Genomic DNA, 25193 nt, shown 5'->3' on the forward strand with positions numbered 1-25193 from the left:
ACTTAAAATAAACTTGTCCATTCACAAAAAGTAAAATCATTTCTTGGAAAAAATCATTGTATGTCAAACATTTCAAAGATGGATTATAAAAAATAGAAATGTACGATTAACATATAAAGGAATTTGAAGGATTTGAAGGATTCCTAGGTTTGAGTTGCAGCTCAAATAAACAGTTAACCTCTGCAATCAAGAACTAAAATAAGATAATCGCAACTATGCTATTTATTCAAAGTACTTGCGATTTAAAAATTCCCTGTAGGTACAAATTTATAACATACAATTTTCTGAATGTGCAATAGACAGTTATTAGGATTGAATGTCAGTTCATTACCCGAGATGAACAATGACAGAACCAAATTTAATAGTTGATAGTCCAGAGCTTCAAAAATATGTATGTCAACTTTAAATACCAATACAACTGTCTAGCTAGTAAGTAAATTCTCATTTCTATTCATACCTTAAAGTTTTCGGTATGATTTGTTCCGTCGACCTATTTTTGATACATTCATGTTGTGTGCTTCACGGTATTACCTTCCGCGTTTTTTAACATACACATAAACTATCTAGTATACTTTTACAAAAAATGGAGTTATGAGTTTAAGCAGCAGCAATGAGATTAACATCAATTTTTTATCTATAATTACACCTACTGTAAAACAATTTAAAAAGAAATAATTTCATTAAGATAAGATAAGAATGAACGGAAAATGATACAACTACTACATCTACTACGAACAAATCCTCCTCTTGATTTTTTTCTAAAGTCTTGTCCGATTCTATTTGTCCATATATTTATATATTTTACAATATCTTGATTGAGCTGTTGTCATCGTTATTCATGAATTTCGACTAAAACTTCGTAGACTCATTTTGGCATTAACACCGACCGGTTCTGTAGCATTGGTATCTTCAATTTCACAATACAAATCTTCTTCTTCAAACGGAAGTTCTAACGCTGTTACTTCTGTTTCTGCTGTAAACGATCCCGTTTGAGAGTTGGGATTTGATGGTAGATGTGCCTTTCGTCGTTTTATTTTTGTTTTTGTGGTATCCTGTCTTTTTTCTGTACAATGCGACAAAGTGCTTCTTTAGCTTTCAAGGTCATTGTTACAACACAGATTAAACCAATAAAGGCAGCAGCCATCATTATGTAAATCATAACTGTACCTTTTGATTCCTTTGTGTCTCCATCTGAATTAGGATTTTCTTTTTTGTCTGAAAAATCAAAAAGATCAAAAGCAATATTGTTTTTTACATGGGAGTTATAAACACGTTTACATTTTAAAATAAATGAAATGTGTATGTTATTTTCTATATGTTTTTCATTCATTTGTATCAATCACCGTGGTTTTCTTATGGGTACAAAAAATTTAACTATATCTGATACGTGAGATGGGTATTGTGTTAGCACAGCTGATCCAGTAATGTCTATGAAAGACCATATTCTGATTTGTTCAAGAGTTTTAGTTCACCTGGAATGTTTAGATGAATGATGTTACCGCTGCATCTTTTGTTTTGTTTTGGAAAATCAAACCATGATGACCTCTTTTATAAGTATCCTTACTATGTTGAATGGAAAAAAAAATAATTTAAAAGTACACCACACAGTGTGATATCGTTTCAATGCCAAACGGGAATCGTTTTTTTTAACTAAAACATGAAGAAATGTATAGAACTCAAAATATTCCCAACAAAATATCCGCCGAAATAAGTTGGCTTATACGGTCCTTCTTTATTTGTTTTTCCGTTCATGAAAAGTTCTATGTTTAATTCCATATATATATAAATGACCTGTTATACAAAATTCCAGTAGAGGGAATAAATGTGATAATCATGAATATTTATCGGAACTTATTATACAATCTCGCTTCCTGGACTATGACTTGCACTTACTGCACTTCCTTGTTATGACGTCACATGTTATGCCATCTGAACAGTCACAACTTCCATTGCAGTCCTTTCCAAATGTTCCAAACGGGCATTCTACAAGACATTCTTATAACATATTATGAATTTTTAAACAGGCTAATACTGTACATTGCTAATCTTTGAAAATCCATCAAATATGCAGATTGATATTTTTCTCAATCTTTAATTGAAAAATATTGTTTCTATGAAACTTAAAGTTATAAAATATATATTTATACAAATTCTTTTCGTTTTTTACATAAGCGTTTACAAGTCATTTATACTGTTTGCCTTGCAAGTATTTGATACCGTTTACAGCTAAATCACAAGAGTATGACTGTTGATTTTTGCTATCAAGTAAAAGTGTTATTATTATTATCATTAGGTGTTTCCACTTTTCCGTGGAAAAGCCTATTGTATTTCTTTTGATTATTATTGAAAAAAAAAATTCGCCAACTTTTGAAATTTTTGTTTCGCAATATGTCGCTTTGATATTTCGTATATTGTATCGTACATGTTATGCGCTTTTTCATTTCACCCTGCTAAGACGAACAATGTTCTATGAAAGAGTTATCTCCCTATTCACTGTTTAACAAATGTGTGCATCTCCTTTGTAACAAAAAAAGATATCGACAAATTTCTTTTTCTAAATTATTCGTATCATCCTCAGGAATTTGTAGCTAATTTTGATTAAAGGGATTCGATGAAATTTTATAGGAGGTATCTATCTTTACAAAATAAATTTGTCGGTATGTTTTTTAAACTCATAAACCGTTAACGTTAACCGTATTACCCTGGAACCTTTTTATTTGAGGTCCCTTTGTCTTAACTTAGAAAATGAGGTCAAGGTCAAAGATCAAGCTCAAGATTTAAATTTTGACTATTTTTTTCATTTTTTCAAACACTTTTAAAGGTATATATAAAAGAGCAAGTGAAAAATGGTTGCTTTATTATAATGAAAATATGTAACATTAGGTCTGCAACAATCCAATGGCATCTTATGGGAGTAATTGCCCCTGAAATGTCTAATTATAAGGTTTATTGATAATTACATCAACCTGGTTCATTATGAAGCCATGTGACCTTTTACAAAAGGTAAGCTGACATATGACCTTGAAAAATGACAACCGGAAGTGACCTTGAGAAAACCGCAAGTAGCCATTTTTGCACTTTTCATGAAAAAATACTCGGAATCCACGTATTTTTCTAATTTTAATATATGAACTTATCATGGGTTTATTCACAAAGCGAAAGAAGCACGTCATATTAGAATTGGTTACCAATCATTTATATAAAAAAATATCAGACTGTATCTAAAGAAATGTTTTGATTCCTTATAAATTTTACTCGCTGAGGTCGGAGTGGAAATGATTTCTACCACTTTATTCATTATTAAGGGTATTTATTTTTTCTCTGTATGTATGATATTTCAAGTAAACAATTATGTGTCATTCTAGTTATACTACAAGTAATATATATCGTATTCTTGCTGTTCAAAATAGAATAGTTCACATATATTAGTAGCGACGCATTGTTTACACATTATACTTTTACTCAATAATTGATAATACGTCATAAAACCAAGAAAAGGATATGATGTTTATTACCGACAGAAAAAGGGCGGCATCAATTTTTCAGCTTGTCCCCGATATTGATATAGATGAAAAACTTAAATCTATGACAAACAGAAGGATTTTAATTTTTAATTTTCATCCGCGCAATTCTACGCAGTAACATATCCAATATTCCGTCGTATTGCGTTTACATATTAACTTAATATATAGTCGAAGTGCATCAACAGTTAATAAATTTTACGATCACCATCAGGAATTGATTCACCAATACGATATGACATTTTTCGCAGTTTCTCAATGTAGTCTCCTATCCGAATTCGAATATATTAGGTTGTATCCTTTTTTCTATTGTGATATTTTAAACAAGCGTAACTACATATTGTGAGTAATGCATGCATAGCAAGACGCTTACACGACTCTCTAAGTAATTGTATGTAGCCTTGTTATTTATCATTTAACTGTGTATATTATGAAACCGTTTTTTTTCAAAAGTGATGATTTTCTAAGGGTTGTTAAAAATTTCGCGGAAGTGCCTTGCTATGGTTTTGTTTGGACCTGTTTGTTTGCTTTTGGCCTTGAATGCATGTCCCTAATAATTTTAATAATTATGTATTTGCATTCAGGTATTGCAGATCAACAATTTTTCGTTTATAGTGTGTTAATTTAAGTTATTTGATTGTCGAGCCTTCTAATTGATAAATTATCGCGTGTTCTTCTATGTTGGATGATATACTATTGTTTCAGAAAAAGGGAGAAGGTTTGGTACCATTATAATGTTTAATCCTGCTGCAAATTTTTGCTCCTGTTCTAAGTCAGGAATCTGATGTACTATAGTTGTCGTTTGTTTATGTAATTTATACGTGTTTCTCGTTTCTCGTTTTTATATAGATTAAACCGTTGGTTTTCGCGTGTGAATGGTTTAACACTAGTAATTTTAGGGCCCTTTATAGCTTGTTGTTCGGTGTGAGCCAAGGCTCCGTGTTGAAGGCCGTACATTGACCTATAATTGTTTACTTTTATAAATTGATATTTGGATGGATAGTTGTCTCATGGGCACTCACACCACATCTTCCTATATCTATTAGTATGTCTCTTTTAAATCGAAGAGAGAGACTTAAACATCGAACCCGTGTACGCTGATTTTTGTGAGTACGACGTTCAACTTTTGGCCTTCATTGTTTTGATCCACAATTCTGAATAAAATGAGATAAATCAATAAATTAAAGCGCATCAAAACAAGAGTAGACAAAAGACAATTTCATTCTACCTATGAAAATGAAATGGCATTTATTATCTACCATTTTCATTTAAGCAATTTGAAATATTTCAGGCTCTCGTGTGTTTAAATCTTTGAGATTCAAAGGATTTATTTATTGTATCTTGTTAGCAGCACATTCGATGAACACAGTTGATTTGATGTACATGAAAAGACAGAAGACTGGATTCAACAACTCGATTAAAGTAGAACGAGATATTAAGGTCGTTATAAGGGGACACATATGATTTTGATATTTCAATTTACAGAAAATAATTTTTCAAAATAAAAAAAGTGGAACATATTTCCTTTTTTCTGATAAACAATTGTCAGTCAATAGCTGAAATCCGATTGTATTCCGGTAGGTTAAAAATACAAGCCAAAAAAAAAAATACATACATGTTTAATTGAATATTTCTCATGGCTTTCAGGCTTCAAATTCAAATATAGTATGTCCTACCTATATACAAATACTGTACAAAAATGACTGTATAAAGACTGGCTGACATCGTCTAACGCTTAGACAAACGAACCAAACAAGTCCATTTAAACATAAGGCAAGAAGTATAAACTCAATAAGCTGCCCAATTGACATCATCAAAAAAATTAAAATAACGTAAGTATTTTTAAAAAAGAGACAATGTAAAACCCAATGATTCATAACTGCTTGGAAAGGAATGTTGCTTTTTGTCGAACCCCAAAAAGCATGAAATATGAACATAATTGTATTTCAACCTAAGGTGAAATAAGTAGCGTGTTACAAAGTAATGATGAAAGTTGAGTTGATCATGGTGTGAGTGCTTTTCTTGATGTTTTGATAATAATTGGTGTTGATGTTATTGTACAATAGACCTGTCCAGAACTAATCCAATTGCTTGTTTTCTCTTTGTACTATTTGCCAATTTCCTCATTATCTGAAAGGCAACTTTGCATACTTTGAGTCTATAACTTTCCTAAAAAAAACGTTACTCATATTTATATCAATTTTAATATATACACTTAGTTGTTAGCGTCGTTCCATAATAATTATGTATAAAAGAAAAAACAAATAGAAACGACGATAAATAAACGTGTAATAGTTTTATTACGATTTCTCTCATTTTATAGAATCAATTATTCAGTGTTACATATACAATATTATTTATTTAGTTGTATATAATATTTAAACGTGAATGAATTATATTCATTTAATTGAATATCATACTTAAAATAAACTTGTCCATTCACAAAAAGTTAAATCATTTCTTTGAAAAAGCCATCGGTATGTCAAACATTTCAAAGATGGAATATAAAAAATAGAAATGTACAATTATCATATAAAGCGATTTGAAGGATTTGAAGGATTCCTAGGTTTGAATTGCAGGTCAGATAAACAGTTAACCTTCTCAATCAAGGACTAAAATAAGTTAATTGCAACTATGTTATTTATTCAAAGTACTTGCGTTTTAGAACTTCCCTGTAGTTATAACATACAATTTTCTGAATATGCAATAGACAGTTATTAGGATTGAATGTCAGTTCATTACCCGAGATGAACAATGACAGAACCAAATTTAATAGTTGATAGTCCAGAGCTTTCAAAAATATATGTAAGACTTTAAATACCAATACAATTTTCCAGCTAGTAAGTACATTCTCATTTTTATTTATACCATATAGTTTTGGGTATGATTTATTCCGAAGGCCGATCGTCTAACCATTTTTGATACATTTGATGTGGGATCCACGGTATATACCCTTCTGCGTTTTTAACATATACATTAATTTACCATACTAGTATACTTTACAAACAATGAATTTATGAGTTTTAGCAGCATCAATGAGATAAGAATCAATAAAAGCAGTATTGTGTATCTTCAATAACACCTTCTGTAAATCAATTTAAAAAGAATTAATGTCATCAAGATTAAATAAGAATGAACGGGAAATGATACAACTGTACCCATCTACTACGGACAAATCCTCCTCTTGAATTGTTTTTAAATCTTGTCCGATTCTATTTGTCCATATTTTACAATATCATGGTTGAGCTGTTGTCGTCATTATTCATGAATTTTGACTAAAACTTCGTAGACTCATTTTGGCATTAACACCGACCGGTTCTGTAGCATTGATATCTTGAATTTCACAATACAAATCTTCTTCTTCAAACGGAAGTTCCAACGTTGTTACTTCTGTTTCTGTTGTAAACGATCCCGTTTGAGAGTTATCATTGAGGTTTGATGGTTGATGTGCCCTTCGTCGCTTCATCTTTATTTTTGTGGTATCCTGTTTTTGTTTCTGTACCATGCGACAAAGTGCTTCTTTAGCTTTCAAGGTCATTGTTACAACGCATATTAAACCAATAACAGCAGCAGCCATCATTATGTAAATCATAACTGTACCTTTTGATTCTTTTGTTTCTCCATCTGATTTTGGATTTTCGTTTTTGTCTGAAAGATTAAAAAGATCAAAAGGAACATTTTTATTACGTGGGAGTTGTAAATACGTTTACGTTTTAAAATAAATAAAATGTGTATGTTTGCTGTTTTCCATATGTTTTTCACTCATTTGTATCAATCACCATAGTTCGCTTATGGGTACAGAATATTTAACTTCATCTTATACGTGAGATGGTTAATCTTCTTACTTATTGGCCCCAAAGCATTTATAATCCAAAGTCTTCCTTTGTAGGTAAACATCATAACAGCACCTTTATTTTGATATCACAGCTGATCCAGTAATGTCCATGATAGACCCTATTATGTCTTTTTAAACCGTGGTGGTCTTTATTCAAAAGTTTTAGTTTACCTGGGTTGTTTAGATTAATGATGTTACCGATTCATCTTTTGTTTTGTTTTGGAAACAAAACACATGATGATCTCTTTTATAAGTATCCTTACTATGTTGAATTAAAAAAAAGAAATTTTCTTTGATGTAAAAGTACACTACATAGTGTGATAGCGTGTCAATGCCAAACGTGAATCTTTTTTTTAACTGAAACATTAAGAAATATATAGAATTAAAAATACTCCCAACAAAATATCCGCTGAAATAAATTGGCTTATACTGTGTTTTTTTCCTCGTTTTTCGTTCATGATAAGTTCTATGTTTAGTTCCATATATATATAAATGAATTGTTATAAAAAAATCCAGTAGAGGAAATTAATGTGATAATCATGAATATGTATCGGAATTTATTATAAAATCTTGCTTCCTGGACTATGACTTGCACTTACTGCACTTCCCTGTTATGACGTCACATTTTATGCCATCTGAACAGTCACAAGTTCCATTGCAGTCCTTTCCAAATGTTCCAAACGTGCATTCTACAAGACATTCTTTTAACGTGTATTGAATTTCTTTTAAAAAAGCTAGTACTGTACTTTGCTAACCTTTTAAAATTCATTGTGTATGCAGATTGATATTTTTCTCTATCTTTGATTAACAGATAATTTCTATGAAAATAAAAGTTATAAAAATCATATCTATGCATGACTTTAATCGTTTTTTTACATAAGCTTTTACAAGTCATTTATTCTGTTTACCTTGTAAGTATGTGTTACCATTTACAGCTAAATCACAAATGTAGCTATAATTTCTGAAGAGTCATAGGATACTGACTGTTTATTTTTGCCATCAGGTAAAGGTGCAATTATTATTATTATTATAGTTTTTTATTATTATTATTATTATTATTATTATTATTATTATTATTATTATTATTATTATTACTATTATTACTATTATTATTATTATTATTATTATTATATAGGGTTATTGCATGAATATTGGGGAATATTGTCCCGAGTAGAATTTTATATTGCACGAGCTTGCGAGTGCAATATATGTTCTACGAGGGACAATATTCCCCAATATTCATGTAATAACCCTTTTTATTGTATAGCAATATAATATTTAAAAGTAAAAATTGGTTGAAACTAAGATTTTGTCGTTGATGACGTCATGAATTTTGAAGATTTATTGCACTAGTGCAATATTGGAATTTATTGCACGCTAACTTTTGGTTACGTTCTGTGAGAAATATTATATTGCTATACAATCATTATTATTATTGTTATTATTATTATTATTATTATTATTATTATTATTATTATTATTATTATTATTATTATTATTATTATTATTATTTCTTTGATTAAGATTATTCAATTTGCTTGATTAAATTAACTGAATGCAAAATTTAAAGATATAGATTTTTTTTACTCTTTGTACAGTGATTCCCAAACAGTCCGGCAGGACACAAGCACACCCCAGTTACCGAATCACACTCAGCGTCTTCTGCACAGAAACATTCCTTAGTGCAGTTCCAACCGTATCTTCCAGGTTGACAGACTTCAAATAGAATATTCACACTGTTAATAAATTATAAGTTATAATTATTAATATTGTATACATCAGGTAATGCTATTCTTCGTATTCAAAGTAGATGAAACAACGTAGTTGAAGAATACAATACCTGAATAAAACAATTAAACGTTTGATAATGATTTTAGACGACTATATACAATTTGTATTTAAAATGTGCTTCGTTGAACAAGGAGACAAAAATCTAAAAACAGTTACACACACGACATTAAATATACAGTATGAACATAATGAAATCTGAACAACTTTGTGGAAATAATGTTGAGCATAGACGTTTAGGACAAGTGTCGTTAAATGGCATTTAATGGCATAATTTCTGTCATTATGACATTATTCTTTTGAATACAATATATAATGTATTGGTTATAGATTTTAACTCAAGTATTGCAGCTTTACAATTTAATCTATATGTTTGGAAAGCTGTCGTTGTCATTTTGTAACAATGGACACACAGGTCTGTAGGGCAGCCTACAATAAACATAGATGACTCAATGTCAAACACTTTCACGGCGATCTATCTTTGTGACATTTACCGTTACAATTATGAATTTTGAAAAACAAACTTTATTGGATATTGAATAAAATCAAGAGGTTAAATATGTTGCTGCTTGGACAAGTTTTTGTACAATTCTACACGAGTTACATATTTCCCTGTTGCGCTCTGCCAACAAATGACATATAATTAGGTAATTGGGTAGATAGCGTGGCTAAATTGTAAAGTATCGGCAGCTTGACCGGATCATATAAAAGATAAGCGTACACTACAAAATACATATCCAATTATATAAGTGGTTTGATAAAATTTAAAGTTATTATATTAGGCGATGTGACTAGCAAATATAAAACATCAGTTTAGAACAATTGCTTACCATTTAAGCAGTCCTTTCCAGTAAATCCCTCACAACAGACGCAGCCATGAATTGGGTTACATTTCATGTTGTCTGTACAATTGCACATCTGTTTACACTGCACCCCATAATAATTACCCAAACATGCCTCTAAACAATCCCGACCAAATTTTCCTGGCGGACATGCTGAAGATACACATAAGGCAACATAATCACCACTCATTCTCAGATAAATAAATGCAAAGAAAAGAAAACATTTACAAAAATGTTAAAAGTTTACAGTTAAAAACAAAATATTCAAATAAAACAAATACTTTAATCATAAAAGCATAAACAAAAACATGGTTTTAATATCTTTCAATAAATATTTTATAAAAAGGTTAAACTAGTTGAAGGACTGACAAATGTATTGAATTGACGTGTGAGTAAAGTATGTCCAGAATGTTAAGTTTAAGTTTACGATGTAAATGCAACTGAACATTTAATAGCTTGCTTGTTGAAGGCCTATATTGACCTATAATGGTTTACTTTCATAAATTGATAGTTGGATGGAGACTTGTTTCATTGGCACTCATACCACATCTTCCTATATCTATTTACTTCAAATATATTTTTAACATTTTGTTTAGAAAATAGAATGAACACTGCCAACATAAATAAATTGTATTATTAGCATATTCAAAACATTTGCGCTATGTGCGTCATGCTTATAATGTAAAGTAATGGAAAAACAGTAAAAAATATATAATTATGTATGCAACACGCCAAAATTACCTTCACATTTTCTATTCTGATAGATATAGTCAGGACAACACTCTATATCTAATTCCGTTTGGGTTACAGACTCATTTCTAAAAGGAAAACAAATACCTTTTTAAAAATATAACGTAAGTTTACATTTTCAATGATTGGGTGTTTTTATATTAAAACTACCACTTTTGTAATGTTTACGAATAGATAGATTAAGGGCACATAATTTGTAGATGCTAATTAAGTAAAAGCAATTCAAAGTACGTACTGAACAAATTTGAGATGTTTGCAATCTACGGAGGTCAGTTTTCAATGTTCCTATGTGTACGGAATATGTGAGTCCTATCCCATTTAAAACGAAAGAGTTTCTGTAAGGTATAAAAACCTGTTTTCTCCGAGTCATATGTCATAATGCAGTTGGTTAAACCACACAATGAGTTAAAATATGGTACCAAAATAAAAATTAAAAGGATATGAAACATTGAAGCAAAAAACAAAACAAAATTGCAACAGAGAAACAACGGATTATACCTAACAAAAAAAAAATTGTGATTTTAACTAGGTTTCCTTAGAGAAAATATACGAAATAAAAAAGTTTTTAAAATCTAAAAATTAATCAATTTTACAATTTGCCTTCTTTGTCATGGTAATTGCAAATGTTTTGTCATAATCTCGAACTAAATAACAATTTTGTAGGGTTTGAATTGCGAATATTTTATTTTTAATGCAGCTTCGGTTAAAATGAATCTTAACGGCAACTTTAGAAGACATTGAATTAACTAACAGAATAACACAATAAATGAATGTCAAAGTATTTACAAAATGAAAACATTATGTCATCAATCTCACACACTCGAAGCGATTTCTGGATTGAATGATGATTTTCTGATAGACAGAAGGCTGCATGTAATTTGAAAAAGTATGGTACACTGTTAGTACAGAAGTTTTGAATGCTGCATAAAATTCTTGAAGAAAAAAACATCAGCAGTCTGATAATTTATTTTTACAGTCATGTTTTCTCAAAAAGAAAGTTACAAAACCAAATATAAAGCAATTTTTAGCAACAATGAACTAAAAGATCAAATATAAGGAAAAGTCCAAGTCAGCCATATTTTAAATCTCAAATATCTCGAAAAAGGAGTTCCATGACCTATCAATATTTTTAGCTTATTTTGATCCTTAAAGAATGCCCTACAAGCTAATAGTATCAATTTTAGATTCTTGATTTATTAATTTTCACCTAACCTCACCTAAGTACATCCTTAAGCAAATAATACGACAACGGAGATGCACATAGGCATATCGATATTCTGTCTACAGTGTTCTTGTGTTGCCTGTGGTTAATTTAACACAAGAATAAATTTCGAAAATATTTGTTTTCAAGACAATAAAATAGAAAAGTATGCAAAATCTATTCGATTCGAATGATAAATACAAAGCAAACGGCCATTATTAAATTTGAATAAACGGTGTGTTCATGTCCCTCTGGTATCGCCCGCCTTTTTTTTATAATAATAGCTTACGAGTGTATGAAAAACGTACCTTGTCTTTATCAGTTTTGGACACACATTTGGATCTCCTATCTTCAACGTAATAATTCTATCAACATAAGCAAATATAAAAATCAATTCAATGTACATGATGACCCTCGAAACTTTCTACATTATCGTTGTTTTGAAACTGCTTTATGGTTGTTATATCTGTCGGCACTATAAAATACTTTAACTGCTCTATGTTTTATAAAAAAAATCGTTTTAATCATTATTTCCTCATTGTCCTATGACATAGTTAAAACATTATATCCGGTCATTGAAATAAATGTTATTGTTATTTTAATCATTTCATTGTGTATGTTAGATATACTGATATTGTGTTCCGAACAAGGATTGTATGTGATTTCATATTGATATTGTTATGACAAAATAATTTCCACCACAGGATAATGAACTCTAAATAAAACACTTATATATTTCATGCGTCTGAATGACTTTTCCTGACTGAATTTTTACCAAGAACGCTTAAAACCAACTTTATCAATAGCAAAGAATATTTAAGTATCTGAAGAAGTAAAGAGTTGTATGATCACGTGAAACCTTAGTAGAATAACCAAAGTTAATTTAAGATCAGAATGTTAATTTTCTTATTTTTTTTACATAACTTCTGTGAAACATTTGTATTTACAGTGAAAACACAAATATGCAGAAAAAAATGTTGATGTTAGTCTTTTTTCAAAACTGTTTGCAGTGTTACCTTTTCTGTATTCTGTTATTCTATTAACTTTCAAATTTGATTGCCCAAAGCGTACAAAATGAAGTTAATTTCAGAGGCACATGTTACGCGCATTTTCATTCAATAGAGTTTAACACTTATGGTTGGTTTAGCAAAGTTGGATTGTTTCACATCTTAAATTAAGTTTGATTGTTCCCGTAGACAAAACACTTCTTTCACACGAATAATATTTATTTATAACACATATTCATAGAGTGTGCATATGCTACCATGTAGAAAGTGTTTATAAAAGACATAGTTTTATTTAAAATCTTAATTATGAGTCAATCAAACAATTCAAGAAGAATAAAACTTTTGAATTTTGGTGTATTCTCGACGATTGTAATATAATGTTTAAATGATAAAATTTTATTAAGCTTTTGATATAAAAGATGCTTAAATGAACAGTCAAGATACCCCTTTCACAGCTAGCAGATGCTAATACATTGTACCTCACATTTTCCTAGTTCATCTGTTCCTAATAGTACTAAGATTTTTCATCTCAATTGAGAGGAAAGGTTTAGTTCAACTTTCCCAAAGAAGTTCACTTGAACTAATTTTAAGATACACACAACTAATATGTAAAAGTTTTGTCATCAAACAAAAGTGCTCTATATATATCAATGACAGACAAATATTGTCATTTATAAAATGGTTATCGCTAGGAAAATACTTCACCTTAATGATATTCGAATCGATTAATATTATATAATAGTATATACGTTTCCCCTTATCAGGATTATGTAACACCATAAGTACATTACATAATCTCCTTACAAGTAGACTTTTCTAAAAATAAAATGACGGCGGCCATGTTAAAATTGAATTTTTTTTTCGTTCAGCGCAGATTTTTATTCCAGCCTAAAATCACTTTTACATTGTATCCAACAAAAGACAAAATCAGCAATAAGTGTAATATGACTTTTGAAAAGGAAGATATTAAACCAAGAATTCCAAATGGTGAGGTAAATCATTCATTCGTAATTTTAAACGGGTGCCACATATGTTTCCCTTCTCGGGTACATGAGATTACCAAGTTTTGGGCGGGTTCGTGTTTTTCATTTTTAGTTTTTAAGGTTGCGTTTTGTGTACTTATGCTTTCTATTTTTCTGTTTGTCTTTTTCTTTTTTGTAGGTCATGGCGTTGTCTGTTTATTTTCATTGTATGCGTTTCAATGTCGCTTTGGTATTTTCGGCCCTCTTTTATGGTAAAGTTTTACAATAAATATAATACAACTAGAAATATCAACTTAATTGTTAAAATATCTGAATGACCAATTTTATAGTTTTCTTTATCTGGATTTCTTTTCTTAACTTCCAAGAAATCCAATGGAATGTTTATAAAAGCACTAATTTGTATGATCTTGTTTATTTATATGAAGTTGTCAACCAAACAACTCAAGAGATCTTCCACGAATACTAATATATTTCTGTATCTTAATACAATGAATTGTCTCTAAATATATTATTAACACGGAAACTGTTGACAGGAAACTTCTAGAAAACTGACAACATCATGGCTAAATATTATGACAAAAAAGTAGAATCACAAAAGAAAACTGAACTCTAATGAAAATTCTAAACATCAATCCCTTATATTATGCAAAATCAAAAGCTCAAACACATCAAACGAATCGCCAATAACTGTCATGTTCTAAACTTAGTACAGGCATTTCCTTAAGTAGAAAATTGTGGATTACACCTGGTTGTATAGCTAACTAAACCTCCTGTATGACAGTAGCATACAAATCGTCCTTAAAAACGTTACACAAAAATATTATTGTATGCAACACAACCCATGAAAAATCGAAGGTTCCACACATCATGTAGTTTAAATTGAACTTGTATGTGTTCATCCTTGAACACTCCTTGAATCAAAAATTCAAAGTGATGAGAGGTCAAACAAAAATGAAGATTAGTTCAAATAAATGAACTTTTACCCGTCTTATTTATTCATATTTGTAATTGTTTGAGTCATTTGGACTCTATTGGAGAGTTGTGTCGCATCTTTATACCAACTGTTTATATATGTTTGTGGTATATGTTTTTCTTAATAACTTTAATCATAGTTTTATCTAAATTTCATCAATTCACAACAATTATTGTTTCCTGTCAACTTCGAATCTGAAGTAATCAGCAATATGTGTAAAAACAAATTCGATGACATTAAAATTGTTGTGTTTGCAAAAAACTTTTTTACCATAACGTGTACTGATATTTTAATGTATTATTTTAACACACTCAGTTCATGTACTACACTATAGAACAAAATAAAATTCATCTTCTATCTCACTTAGATAGCACACAAAACAACGTTTTAATCATTCCAAATATGTCCAACATAGCTTTTGTACCTTGTTCTACATAATGTTTTATTGTACTTAAATATAAACCTGACAAGATTATAATACGCCTTAATTACAAATATATTTTTACAAATGTCAACGAATGTCTATGAACAAGAAAATTGAAAATGAAAATGTTTAGTATAGTTCAAACTAATGTTGTGATATAATGATAAACATCTGTAACAAAAAAATATCATAAAATTTGTAAACATGATGATAGTCTGTTTTTGAAAATGTTATAATACAATGTAGATAAAGGAGCAACTTGCGTATGAACCAAACCTTTTAAAACGATCCAAAAACAAAAAATTAACAAAATGCTGAAAGAAATACATGCTCAATGGTAAAAGAATTGTAAACAATAAAACACTTCTAACTTATCCTCAACATTTTTGTTTATTACTTGTTGGAATGGTCATTCTATCCTTATTGAATCAATCTGTTAGTTTGATAGACAATATACACTATATTAAAAGGAAATGTCATCAATTAAAGAATTTAACAATTGATGTAAGTTTTACAGTACATTTTGGTTGATTAAAAGTTCGTAGAATTTTTATAATGAGAGTGATTTGATTACCATTGATACTACTTATTGCTGGAGACCACGAGACAAAGATTTTTCAATTGATGACGTCTGCATATGTATGTGGACATTAATAACGATTTGGTTCTAGCGTGGTAATGTCTCCAATTTCGCAATAAACATCTTCTTCCCTTGGAGGTGGAAACATGGAAAATTCTGAATCTATAATAAACGATCCAGTTTGAGCGTCTTGTGTCTGGACTGACGATCGCCTTCGTTTTGCTAACCGGCGTTTCAACTGTGGTTTTGAAGTGTCCTTCTTTGGTTTTTGTACTTGACGACACACGGTTTCTTTTACTTTCACGATCATTGTAACAACACATACCAGACCAATCAGAGCAGCAGCCATCATTATGTAAACCATTACTGTACTTGATTTATCAGTGTCTTTTTCTGAATTCAGGTCTTCCATCTCATCTGAAACATAACTAATTTTATTCAGCTTCCAACGATCAATAGGTTTACAAAAGAGATGTCTGTAAGCCTAACCGTTTCACTTGCATGTGATTGTTTATCAGCGTTAGAGTAAAATAAATTTAAATGAGAATCTCCTTTAAAGAAGTAGGTCCAGTAAGGCAATTTTTGGCCCCAAAATATAACAGTTTTACAAAATTGTTGAAATGTAAACTTTTAGTTAATTATTGGAAAGTAGAAAGCTTCTGCTACTTGAATATGGGCTGGTTTTGGCTATACAATACACATATATCGGGTAATAGCATCATAACGTCATGGTAAATTACTGAAATCTTCACAATCTTTACAATTTGAGCATTTTTAGTTAAATTTTAGACGGTTTCCATCTTAAATGAAAGTGGCCGCATTTGTGTTCATTCTTAATATTGAAACGTAAGTTGTATTTGAAGATAATACATAACATATATTAAGGTTGAGGATGAACACGGATGCGGCCACTTTCATTTTTGACCAAAACTATCTGAAAAGTGACATTTTTGCCATATTTGATGGATTTTTTATATTTAAGCTTGAATCAAATCGTATTTAATAACTAAGGCTGTGTTCACATTGACCTAAACTCGGTGTTGTAACTCACAAGTCAACTAAACAAAATTACGTTCCCATTGATAAAACTCAATGTTTGCATGTAGTTTAAATCATGTTTTGTCTACGTTCAGTCGATAGTCAATGTAGGCCGTGTGTAGGTTATGTGTACACAAAACTAGGCATTTAGAACATTAACTTTATCATATTTTTTTAAAGAAGAAACGATTTTTGAATAAAATTGATATTTATAACAAATATTAATAAAGTTCTCGACAGACACATTTGTATAATCTTGATATAGTTATAAATACCACTTAAGGTTTCTTTATTAACCCCTTACCAAGACTCATAGCATGATCATTTCCGAACAAAAATTCATTTGAAAAGGTCTTCCCGTACACACAAATATTTGCCACTGTTATTTACTCTAACAACGATTCATTCATAAATGCATTATTACAAAAAGTGTGAGGTAAATTATTTTGTTAATCTAGTATCTCAGATCCGTTAAAATACACTTAGAAATATATAAAAAAAAACATTGCCCCCTACTTTTGCAAAATACTCCTTGAAGAAAAAATACCAACAAAAGAAAAAGAATACGTTTTCTTATGCGTAATCGAGAAATCTTTAGTATCTCTTTTAACTACTGCAAATCATCAAAATGGCTTTCACAAAGGAGCAACCACTTAACTTAAAAAAAAGGGGAGGGGGAGTAATTTAGATTTTTTTTTCGCGCTAGAAATCAAATTTTATTTTTTTTATTAATATGTTACACTATTATTTATGGGGAAGCTCTGGATTCCCATTTTTTTTAATCATACGACCAGAATATTTCTTTTATCAAATGTTAGCAAGGAAAAAAATCCCTCCCCCTCTTTTGAAGTCAACGGTTGTTCTCTAACTGCTAGAAAAGTTGTCCGAAAAATTTGCATTCGGTTCTACGTAATAAATATTTAAATGACACATTGACACATACATTTGTAGTGTACAAGTGTGAACAAATCTTATGTACAGATAACTAAATAAGGTGTATGGATGTGAACAAATTTAATGTGAAACTAGTGTACGTTACATTAAACTAAATGTAAACATGTTTACTGTACATGGCGTTTGATGTAAACACGGCCTAAATCAGTTAAAAACATTCACACAAACTAATTGAATCAACTGAAATAGACATTTAACTGTATAAAAAGTGTTTCAAATCTTTCCATAGATGAACCTGAAATTTGAGGCCAAAATCGGCCCTTACCGGAACTACTCCTTTACCCTAAAAAAAAATCATTATTTAACGTACACTCTTGTGTAATGATCAACACTACTCCGCCTTTAAAATGGCTCTAGTTTCAAATCCTCTTACGATAGATGTATTGCTCATTGTATCAATAAGATCTCTTAAATATTAAGATTTTTTGTGTAGTGAAATTGTGATGTGCAGGTGTCTATTCTTTTTTACATGTTTGGACCTTTTATGTTAGTGTTTTAATGAAAATGGTGTCGTATCCTGATTATGCTCAAGCTGTAATTATCTATTGAATTGATTATCAAGTGAGTTATTATACTGCTTACTAGTATTAAACCATTCTGGTTTATGTTCTTGTTGTTTATCATCAGAAAGAAGTCCTTACTTTTACAAGGTAAATTTCATTTTGTTATTGATCGATAACACAATTCTAACTGGATTTCCTGACATTGTAAAAAGCTATCTTTTTAAATAGTGACAGATGAAGCAATCAGAAAAAAAACAGTAAGTCACAAACATAACACTAACAACTTCAATCACTGATAGATTATATCAAGCATTTTACAGAACAAAGGTCAAGTTATGTAAAACAACACTTTAAAACGTGTTCTGCTTGATTCAAGCCGTCGAGGTCGTAAGTATGGATGTTATGCTGTTTGAGTTTTCAGATTTTATATTGTCTTCCCCTATTATAGTCTTGTGATATAGACACCACATATACTGAGTGTCCTACGGCACCTGAGTGCATCGTAAATATTTCATTGGTGGATGTTACTGTGCACCTAGGTACATCCCCAGTTTTACTTGCTGATTTTTGTTTATTATCAATACTTGCAAACTATTCACTACCATAAACACTTTGCCTGTTACCACTCATATTTCCTTCCTTAGTAATATTTACATTTTCTAATATTTTAGGTAAAACCTCTAGAAATATTCCCAAAGTTTAAATTTGAAGACATTTGGAAGGCATAAATATATCAATATACCTTTAGGTGAATTGCAATTTCCCGTTACAGTGTCACACGTCTCACCATCTAGGCAGTTACAAATTCCACTGCAATTGATTCCAAATGTTCCCATGGCACATTCTGCAAGATATATTGACGTATATCGTTGTATTAAATTGATACACAGTTTGTTTGATTAATTCAAAAGTCTATTAACGAACTATTATTTTAAAGTAAACATTCAAGCAAAGCACAGGAACAATCAACACAAAAAACCCTTCATAACGGGTTGATATGGCAGTACTCGTATATACTTAAAAGTAGTTTAAAGCTAATTAAAACAAATGAAAAATAATTGTACACTGTATTCCATACTTAAGTCAATGTTAAACGTTGATCAGTAAGTCATCAATAAGCATGTATTTCAATGAATAAATAATTTCATAAAATGGAAGCAGAGCAAATGATTATTTACCCTTTGTGCAGTGATTCCCATACCATCCAGCAGTACATAAACAGTCACCAGTCACAGGATCACACTCAGCATCGTGTGCGCAGAAACATTCCTCTTTACAGTTTAGACCGTATGTTCCAGATGGACACGCTTCAACAGGAACAAAATATCGTGATAATGAATACAATAAAAATATACAACTATAACAAAACAGTCTGCTAAAATATACCTTATAAAGCATTCATTCACTATTGCACATTGTAGTAGACATATTGAGTTTGAATGCCAAAATACATATGATTAGTAGACAATGCAGACATGCAAAAATTGTATGACACATCTTGTACGAGATTTTTGATGTGGTGATAATGTATAATAATTTCTAATAAATAAACTTAATAAAACCAGGTTGGATCCACAGTTTTCTACATATGAAAATGTCTGTAGAAAGACAGGAATACGATAGTTGTTATCCAATTGTATCATGTGTTTTAACTTTCGATTTTGCCACTTGCTTAGGGACTTTCCGTTTGGGATTTTGCTCGGAGTTCATTTCTTCTTTTGCTATTTTTTATCAAGGTAGCATTAGTGTGTTTAATATAAAACGACTGCTTGATTGTTGCATACATATCTAAGTACGGCAAATGAACATTAACGTAGCTTGTACATATTGTTATGCAAGAATATCTCAACCTTGGATTAAAATTATAAACATACCATCTGAGCATTTAGATCCAGTAAACCCTGTAGCACAAATACAGCCATGAATTGGGTCACATTTCTTATTGTCTGTACAGTTACATATCTGTTTGCACTGAACCCCATGATGATTAACAATGCATGGCTGCAAGCAATCCTTACCAAATGTTCCTGCTTGACATGCTGAAAATTAGATCATTAAAAGTATAGTCATGTCAAATTTGAAATATAAAAGGAGACCCTGAATAACAACAAACACATATACACACAAAAACAATGACAAACACATTCATAAACTAAATATAAAAAAAAACTAGCTTGAAACATTTTGTTTAGATACATAAATAGGAAATAACACTATTAAAATTGTAATTAATGAATAATGATTAACAGAAATAGTTCTAAAATGAAATGTTTTTAAATTTATAAGATAATGCTCCCGTCAGACAGGAAAAAAAGATTGTAAGATTTTTTTTCTTTAGATACTACGGTATCTAAAATTTGATTAGCTCAACATAAAAGATTAAAACTTTCAACAAGCAATAGAAGTATAAACACGGTTTACTATCATGATTATTTTACAAAACAAATATACCTTGACATTTTCCATTCTGGTAAGAGAAATCAGGACAACAGTCAAATATGAGCTTTACTTCAGTTCCATTAAGTCTGATTAAAATACAAAAAAAGCATAATAAGAAAATAGTTACAAAACACGTTTAACTCTATAATTGACATCTGACTGTCGAGATAGTTAAACAGCTGCATTCATTTTGAATAACTAAACCTGCTGTTGGGAAAGCCTGTTAAACTGCTAGTTAATAAGTTCAGATTCTATCTATTTCATGGTCAAACATGTAGAATATTTTGCCTGTCCAACTACTGTCTGGTTCTACTATTCAATATAGTGCAGGTCATTTTTTTTATTATTATTTTAGTTTAACCAAAAAACAAATGACTGCATGCGCTGTTAACAATGTATGATTAATTTCAAGTTTCTCATAAATGAACAATACCGACCCAGGAATATGCAAATGTTGTACATGTGTTAGATGTGAAGAATTGTATGATGAAATTGTTATGTATAAACGTTTATTTAAATATGAAAACCTCCTATGAATATATATGGTAACGTTTGATTACTATAGTACTTGCAACTTTTTTTTAATTTTCTTACCATAAAATGATGAAAGTCTTTAATAGTTTTGTACAAGTTTCGATTTTTTTAATTGTACCATTTTGTGTATCCTTATAAATATTATTTCAGACAAACATTTCATTTCCACTAAATTCAGTATATATATATATATATATATATATATATATATATATATATATATATATATATATATATATATATATATATATATATATAAAATTGAGAATGGAAATGGGGAATGTGTCAAAGAGACAACAACCCGACCAAAATAAAAAAAAAACACAACAGCAGAAGGTCACCAACAGGTCTTCAATATATATATATATATATGTTTCCTTAACCAAATCAGCCATACATTTTGTTTGATGGAGCAGAGGCGATATATTTGGTTTTGATTAAAAATGTATTTAAATAGTACCCACTTGTATTCTTTATATAGTACATGTACCTACTTTACTATTCTTGGACACACATTTGGATCTGTTCTCTTCATTGTTGTGCACCTGATCGTCTCAACAAAGACATAAGCAAGAAGCCCTATGCATTTAGCAATAGATCTGGAACGTTTCTGCATTGCTGTTGTTTGCTTATCCTAATACAAATGTATCAATTCAATAGAAACACTCAACTATTAGTACGGCTCAATGATGATATATGTGACGATTTACTTCAATAATAATTTCCTCGTTGTATTTTTGCACTGTAAAAAAAATAAGAACAATCATGTTTGTTTCCGTTTTATTTTATGAAATCATTTAGTTTTTTTATCAAATATAAAAAAGAAGATGTGGTATGATTGCCAATCAGACAACTGTCCACAAGAAACCAAAATGACACAGACATTAACAACTATAGGTCACCGTACGGCCTTCAACAATGAGCAAAGCCCATACCGCAATAGTCAGCTATAAAAGGCCCCGATATGACAATGTAAAACAATTCAAACGAAAAAACTAACGGCCTTAATTATATATAAAAAAATTAAAGTCTTTTTTTTTAAATTAATAAAACAAATATGTGAACAGATCAATGAAAATGGTGTATTTATCTAAGTTTTGACCATTCTGTCATCGTAGCAAAATAAATGTTAACTTTTTTCTATTTTTTTTTTAGAATAAAGGTACATCTTATACTTATTGAATCACAGATTTGAAAATAAAGAAAATAGATTCCTAGTTTAGGATAGGATGCATAATTATAATATTCTCGTGAGATTGCGGTTTATGTTTCTCGGAACATTGTTATCATATTCGAGGTAAAATGTGAAAAAAGTTAGACATGAGAATCCAGTAAACTTTGTCACTGAGCATTTTAAACCTACATTATTATTCATCGGTTTTGAATAATTATAACTTTATCTCAGCAGTAATCAAGGTCAATATCTACATTCAATAAGTTGAAAAAATTCTAAAAGAGTTAAATGGATGATAAATGAAGGATATATTGCAAAGATTTAAATTTAACATATCCTAATTAGTTTTCGAGGTAGCTGTGACAGCACTGATAGTGGTAGAAGTAGAACTTATTATTGCAGAAACGCCGAAGCAGCAATATTTCAATCATGTAATATTTTAGCCAGGATACATAACTTATAACATACATTGTATTACAACCCCGCCACATTTTGTATATTATGTGATTGTCCCAAGTCAGGTGCCTGTAATTCGAGGGTTGTCGTTTGTTAATGTGTTACATATTTGTTTTCCGTTTTTTGTTTGTTTTTTTTTACATATATTTGTCCGTTAGTTTTCTCGTTTAAACTGTTTTACATTTGTTATTTGAGGCCTTTAATAACTGACTATGTGATATGGACTTTGCTCATTGTTGAAGACCGTACAATGACCTATAGTAATTAATTACTGTGCCATCACACTTGTCAAAAGTATATGTTGACACCAATCAGTTTTACTGGTTATATTAATACTCTATACCATGACCGTATAATATGATAATCTGTGTATGGTATAGTATAAAAGGACGTACTAACATAATACATTACCTATTTCCTTTTATGTAATATAAAATGATCAAAGTCCATGATGTTCAAGCGAACTGATGTTGTTTTTCTATAACAAATGTGTGACTGATTTAGTAATTCGTACAAATGATATTCCTGTCATTTATGGTATATAAATCGAGTTAAAACAATAAGCCATTATCATGATAATGGACAAATGTCGTTCATAGCATCATTAGATCATTATTGACAACAGTCCAAAAATCTTATTGTTAATACAAATTGCATTTTAAGACGTCACATAACTGTCGGTTTTTTCGCTATAGTAGACAAAAGAATTAAGATGTAGATTGAATAATTACTGGACAACTTCTATGAGAGCCTAAATATTATAATTTCCAAAATTGATACGTAGTTCTAAGTGTATTGATACTGCAATAATATCATACAAAATGCACCTGATACATCATTAGAAGTAACATTGATAAGAATAAAAGAAGTTATTTTTTATTATTGATTTGATTTTGTCTGGTCAGGTCTCCATGCATTTATATGAATGTTTGTATTTAGAATATTTAATGTTACGTATGTTTGTAAGAGGAGTTTCGTATCTGTAAAATATAAGTTATATCCATTTTAGTTTCAGATATGAGTCAGTTTGAATAATCATAAATAATTTTCTTTAGTATCATATATTTTCCAAATACTTGAGATTTAATTAAACAGTTTTACACTTTTCATAGCCTGACATTTCGATTGACTGTTAATTTGCTTTCTTGATAAATATGCATGAAATGTATATGAAATGTATACTACAAGACGAGTACGAGCAAAAACAAATAAGTCAGTTACAATAAATTAAAAAAAAAGCTTTTGTGATATTTTTATTGCATTGATATACTATAAACGATTTGAGTATATCATTTCTAAATACATCGGTGAAGTAGATGTAATATCGATGAGAGTAACGTAATGGGAATATCAAATGATAACAATGAAAAAGGAAATGGGGTATGTGTCACAGCGAAAACAACCTGACCATAGAGCAGACAACAGCCGAAGGCTACCAATGGGTCTTCAATGTAGCGAGAAACTCCCGCACCCGGACGCATCCTTCAGCTGGCCCTTTTAAAATCTGTATACTAGTACAGTGATAATGAACGTCATACTGAACTCCGAATTATACACAAGAAACTAAAATTAAAAATCATTCAAGACTAACAAAGGTCAGAGGCTCCTGACTTGGGACGGGCGTCTGATATTAACCCTCTGATATTACTTTAAACGTTTTTCTTTTAACCAAACAAGTACTGGTTATAGTCCAATTATTTTTCATCGGCTACTTCTATGATTTCAATATCAAGTAAACACTGCTATATCTAATTGATGGTTCGTCTTACATCCAGCCAGTATTGAAGTTAGTATGGTACAAAATGTTGTCGATAGAATAAAAAAAAATATATGTACATTTCAAGAGAATAAATATTGTGCTATTGGGGAGGTGGATTCAAAGATATGACAAAATGTATGAATGGCTATGGTCTTTATTCTTCTTAAACATCAATATATCATACAATATGCAAATACTAGGAAACCATACACACAAACCTTGTGCAGAATATTATATAACCGGTGTTTTGTAAACATCTTTTTTTTTTAATTTTCACACAATTCTTTCTAATAGTGAAAGTGAAAACTATATTTTACAATATTGTAACGCAGAATACCCAACAAATGATGTCAGTCTGATTTGATTTCTGTTCATATATGTTCCAAATTCGACAATAAACTACCAGATGCGCATTTCGACAATACATGTCTC

At 30.1% G+C, this 25193-nt stretch overlaps 2 protein-coding genes across 2 annotated transcripts; both read right to left on the minus strand.

Annotated features, from left to right (window-relative positions):
* Positions 1 to 5802: 5802 nt before the first annotated feature.
* Positions 5803 to 12395, minus strand: LOC143074323 (uncharacterized). Its single transcript, XM_076249831.1, has 6 exons — positions 12246 to 12395; positions 10728 to 10804; positions 9975 to 10139; positions 8944 to 9072; positions 7956 to 8045; positions 5803 to 7169 (listed from the first exon to the last, which is right to left on the minus strand). Exons 1-6 carry the CDS (start codon positions 12341 to 12343, stop codon positions 6784 to 6786), a joined length of 945 nt encoding a protein of 314 aa, XP_076105946.1. The 5' UTR covers positions 12344 to 12395; the 3' UTR covers positions 5803 to 6783.
* Positions 12396 to 15303: 2908 nt separating this feature from the next.
* LOC143075129 (uncharacterized) lies at positions 15304 to 22011 on the minus strand. The gene is made up of 6 exons (XM_076250445.1): positions 21867 to 22011; positions 20851 to 20924; positions 20274 to 20438; positions 19578 to 19706; positions 19142 to 19243; positions 15304 to 16321 (listed from the first exon to the last, which is right to left on the minus strand). Exons 1-6 carry the CDS (start codon positions 21986 to 21988, stop codon positions 15975 to 15977), a joined length of 939 nt encoding a protein of 312 aa, XP_076106560.1. The 5' UTR covers positions 21989 to 22011; the 3' UTR covers positions 15304 to 15974.
* Between the last annotated feature and the right edge of the window lie 3182 nt (positions 22012 to 25193).

This window comes from Mytilus galloprovincialis, chromosome 5, assembly GCF_965363235.1.
Source record: "Mytilus galloprovincialis chromosome 5, xbMytGall1.hap1.1, whole genome shotgun sequence".
Classification (NCBI taxonomy): Eukaryota; Metazoa; Mollusca; class Bivalvia; order Mytilida; family Mytilidae; genus Mytilus; species Mytilus galloprovincialis.

Bases quoted from the DNA above. Each gene is read 5' to 3' on its own strand.
- LOC143074323 (XM_076249831.1), bottom strand. From the start codon at position 12,343: ATGTACATTGAATTGATTTTTATATTTGCTTATGTTGATAGAATTATT. The intron at 9,073-9,974 runs GTAAGCAATTGT...TTCTATTTGAAG, and splicing joins TGGAAAGGACTGCTTAAATG to TCTGTCAACCTGGAAGATAC. The intron at 7,170-7,955 runs GTAAGTGCAAGT...TTAATCTTTCAG, and splicing joins CGTCATAACAGGGAAGTGCA to ACAAAAACGAAAATCCAAAA.
- LOC143075129 (XM_076250445.1), bottom strand. From the start codon at position 21,988: ATGCAGAAACGTTCCAGATCTATTGCTAAATGCATAGGGCTTCTTGCT. The intron at 20,925-21,866 runs GTAGGTACATGT...TATTTTAATCAG, and splicing joins GTGTGTCCAAGAATAGTAAA to ACTTAATGGAACTGAAGTAA. The intron at 16,322-19,141 runs GTATATTGATAT...GTTATGTTTCAG, and splicing joins AAATTGCAATTCACCTAAAG to ATGAGATGGAAGACCTGAAT.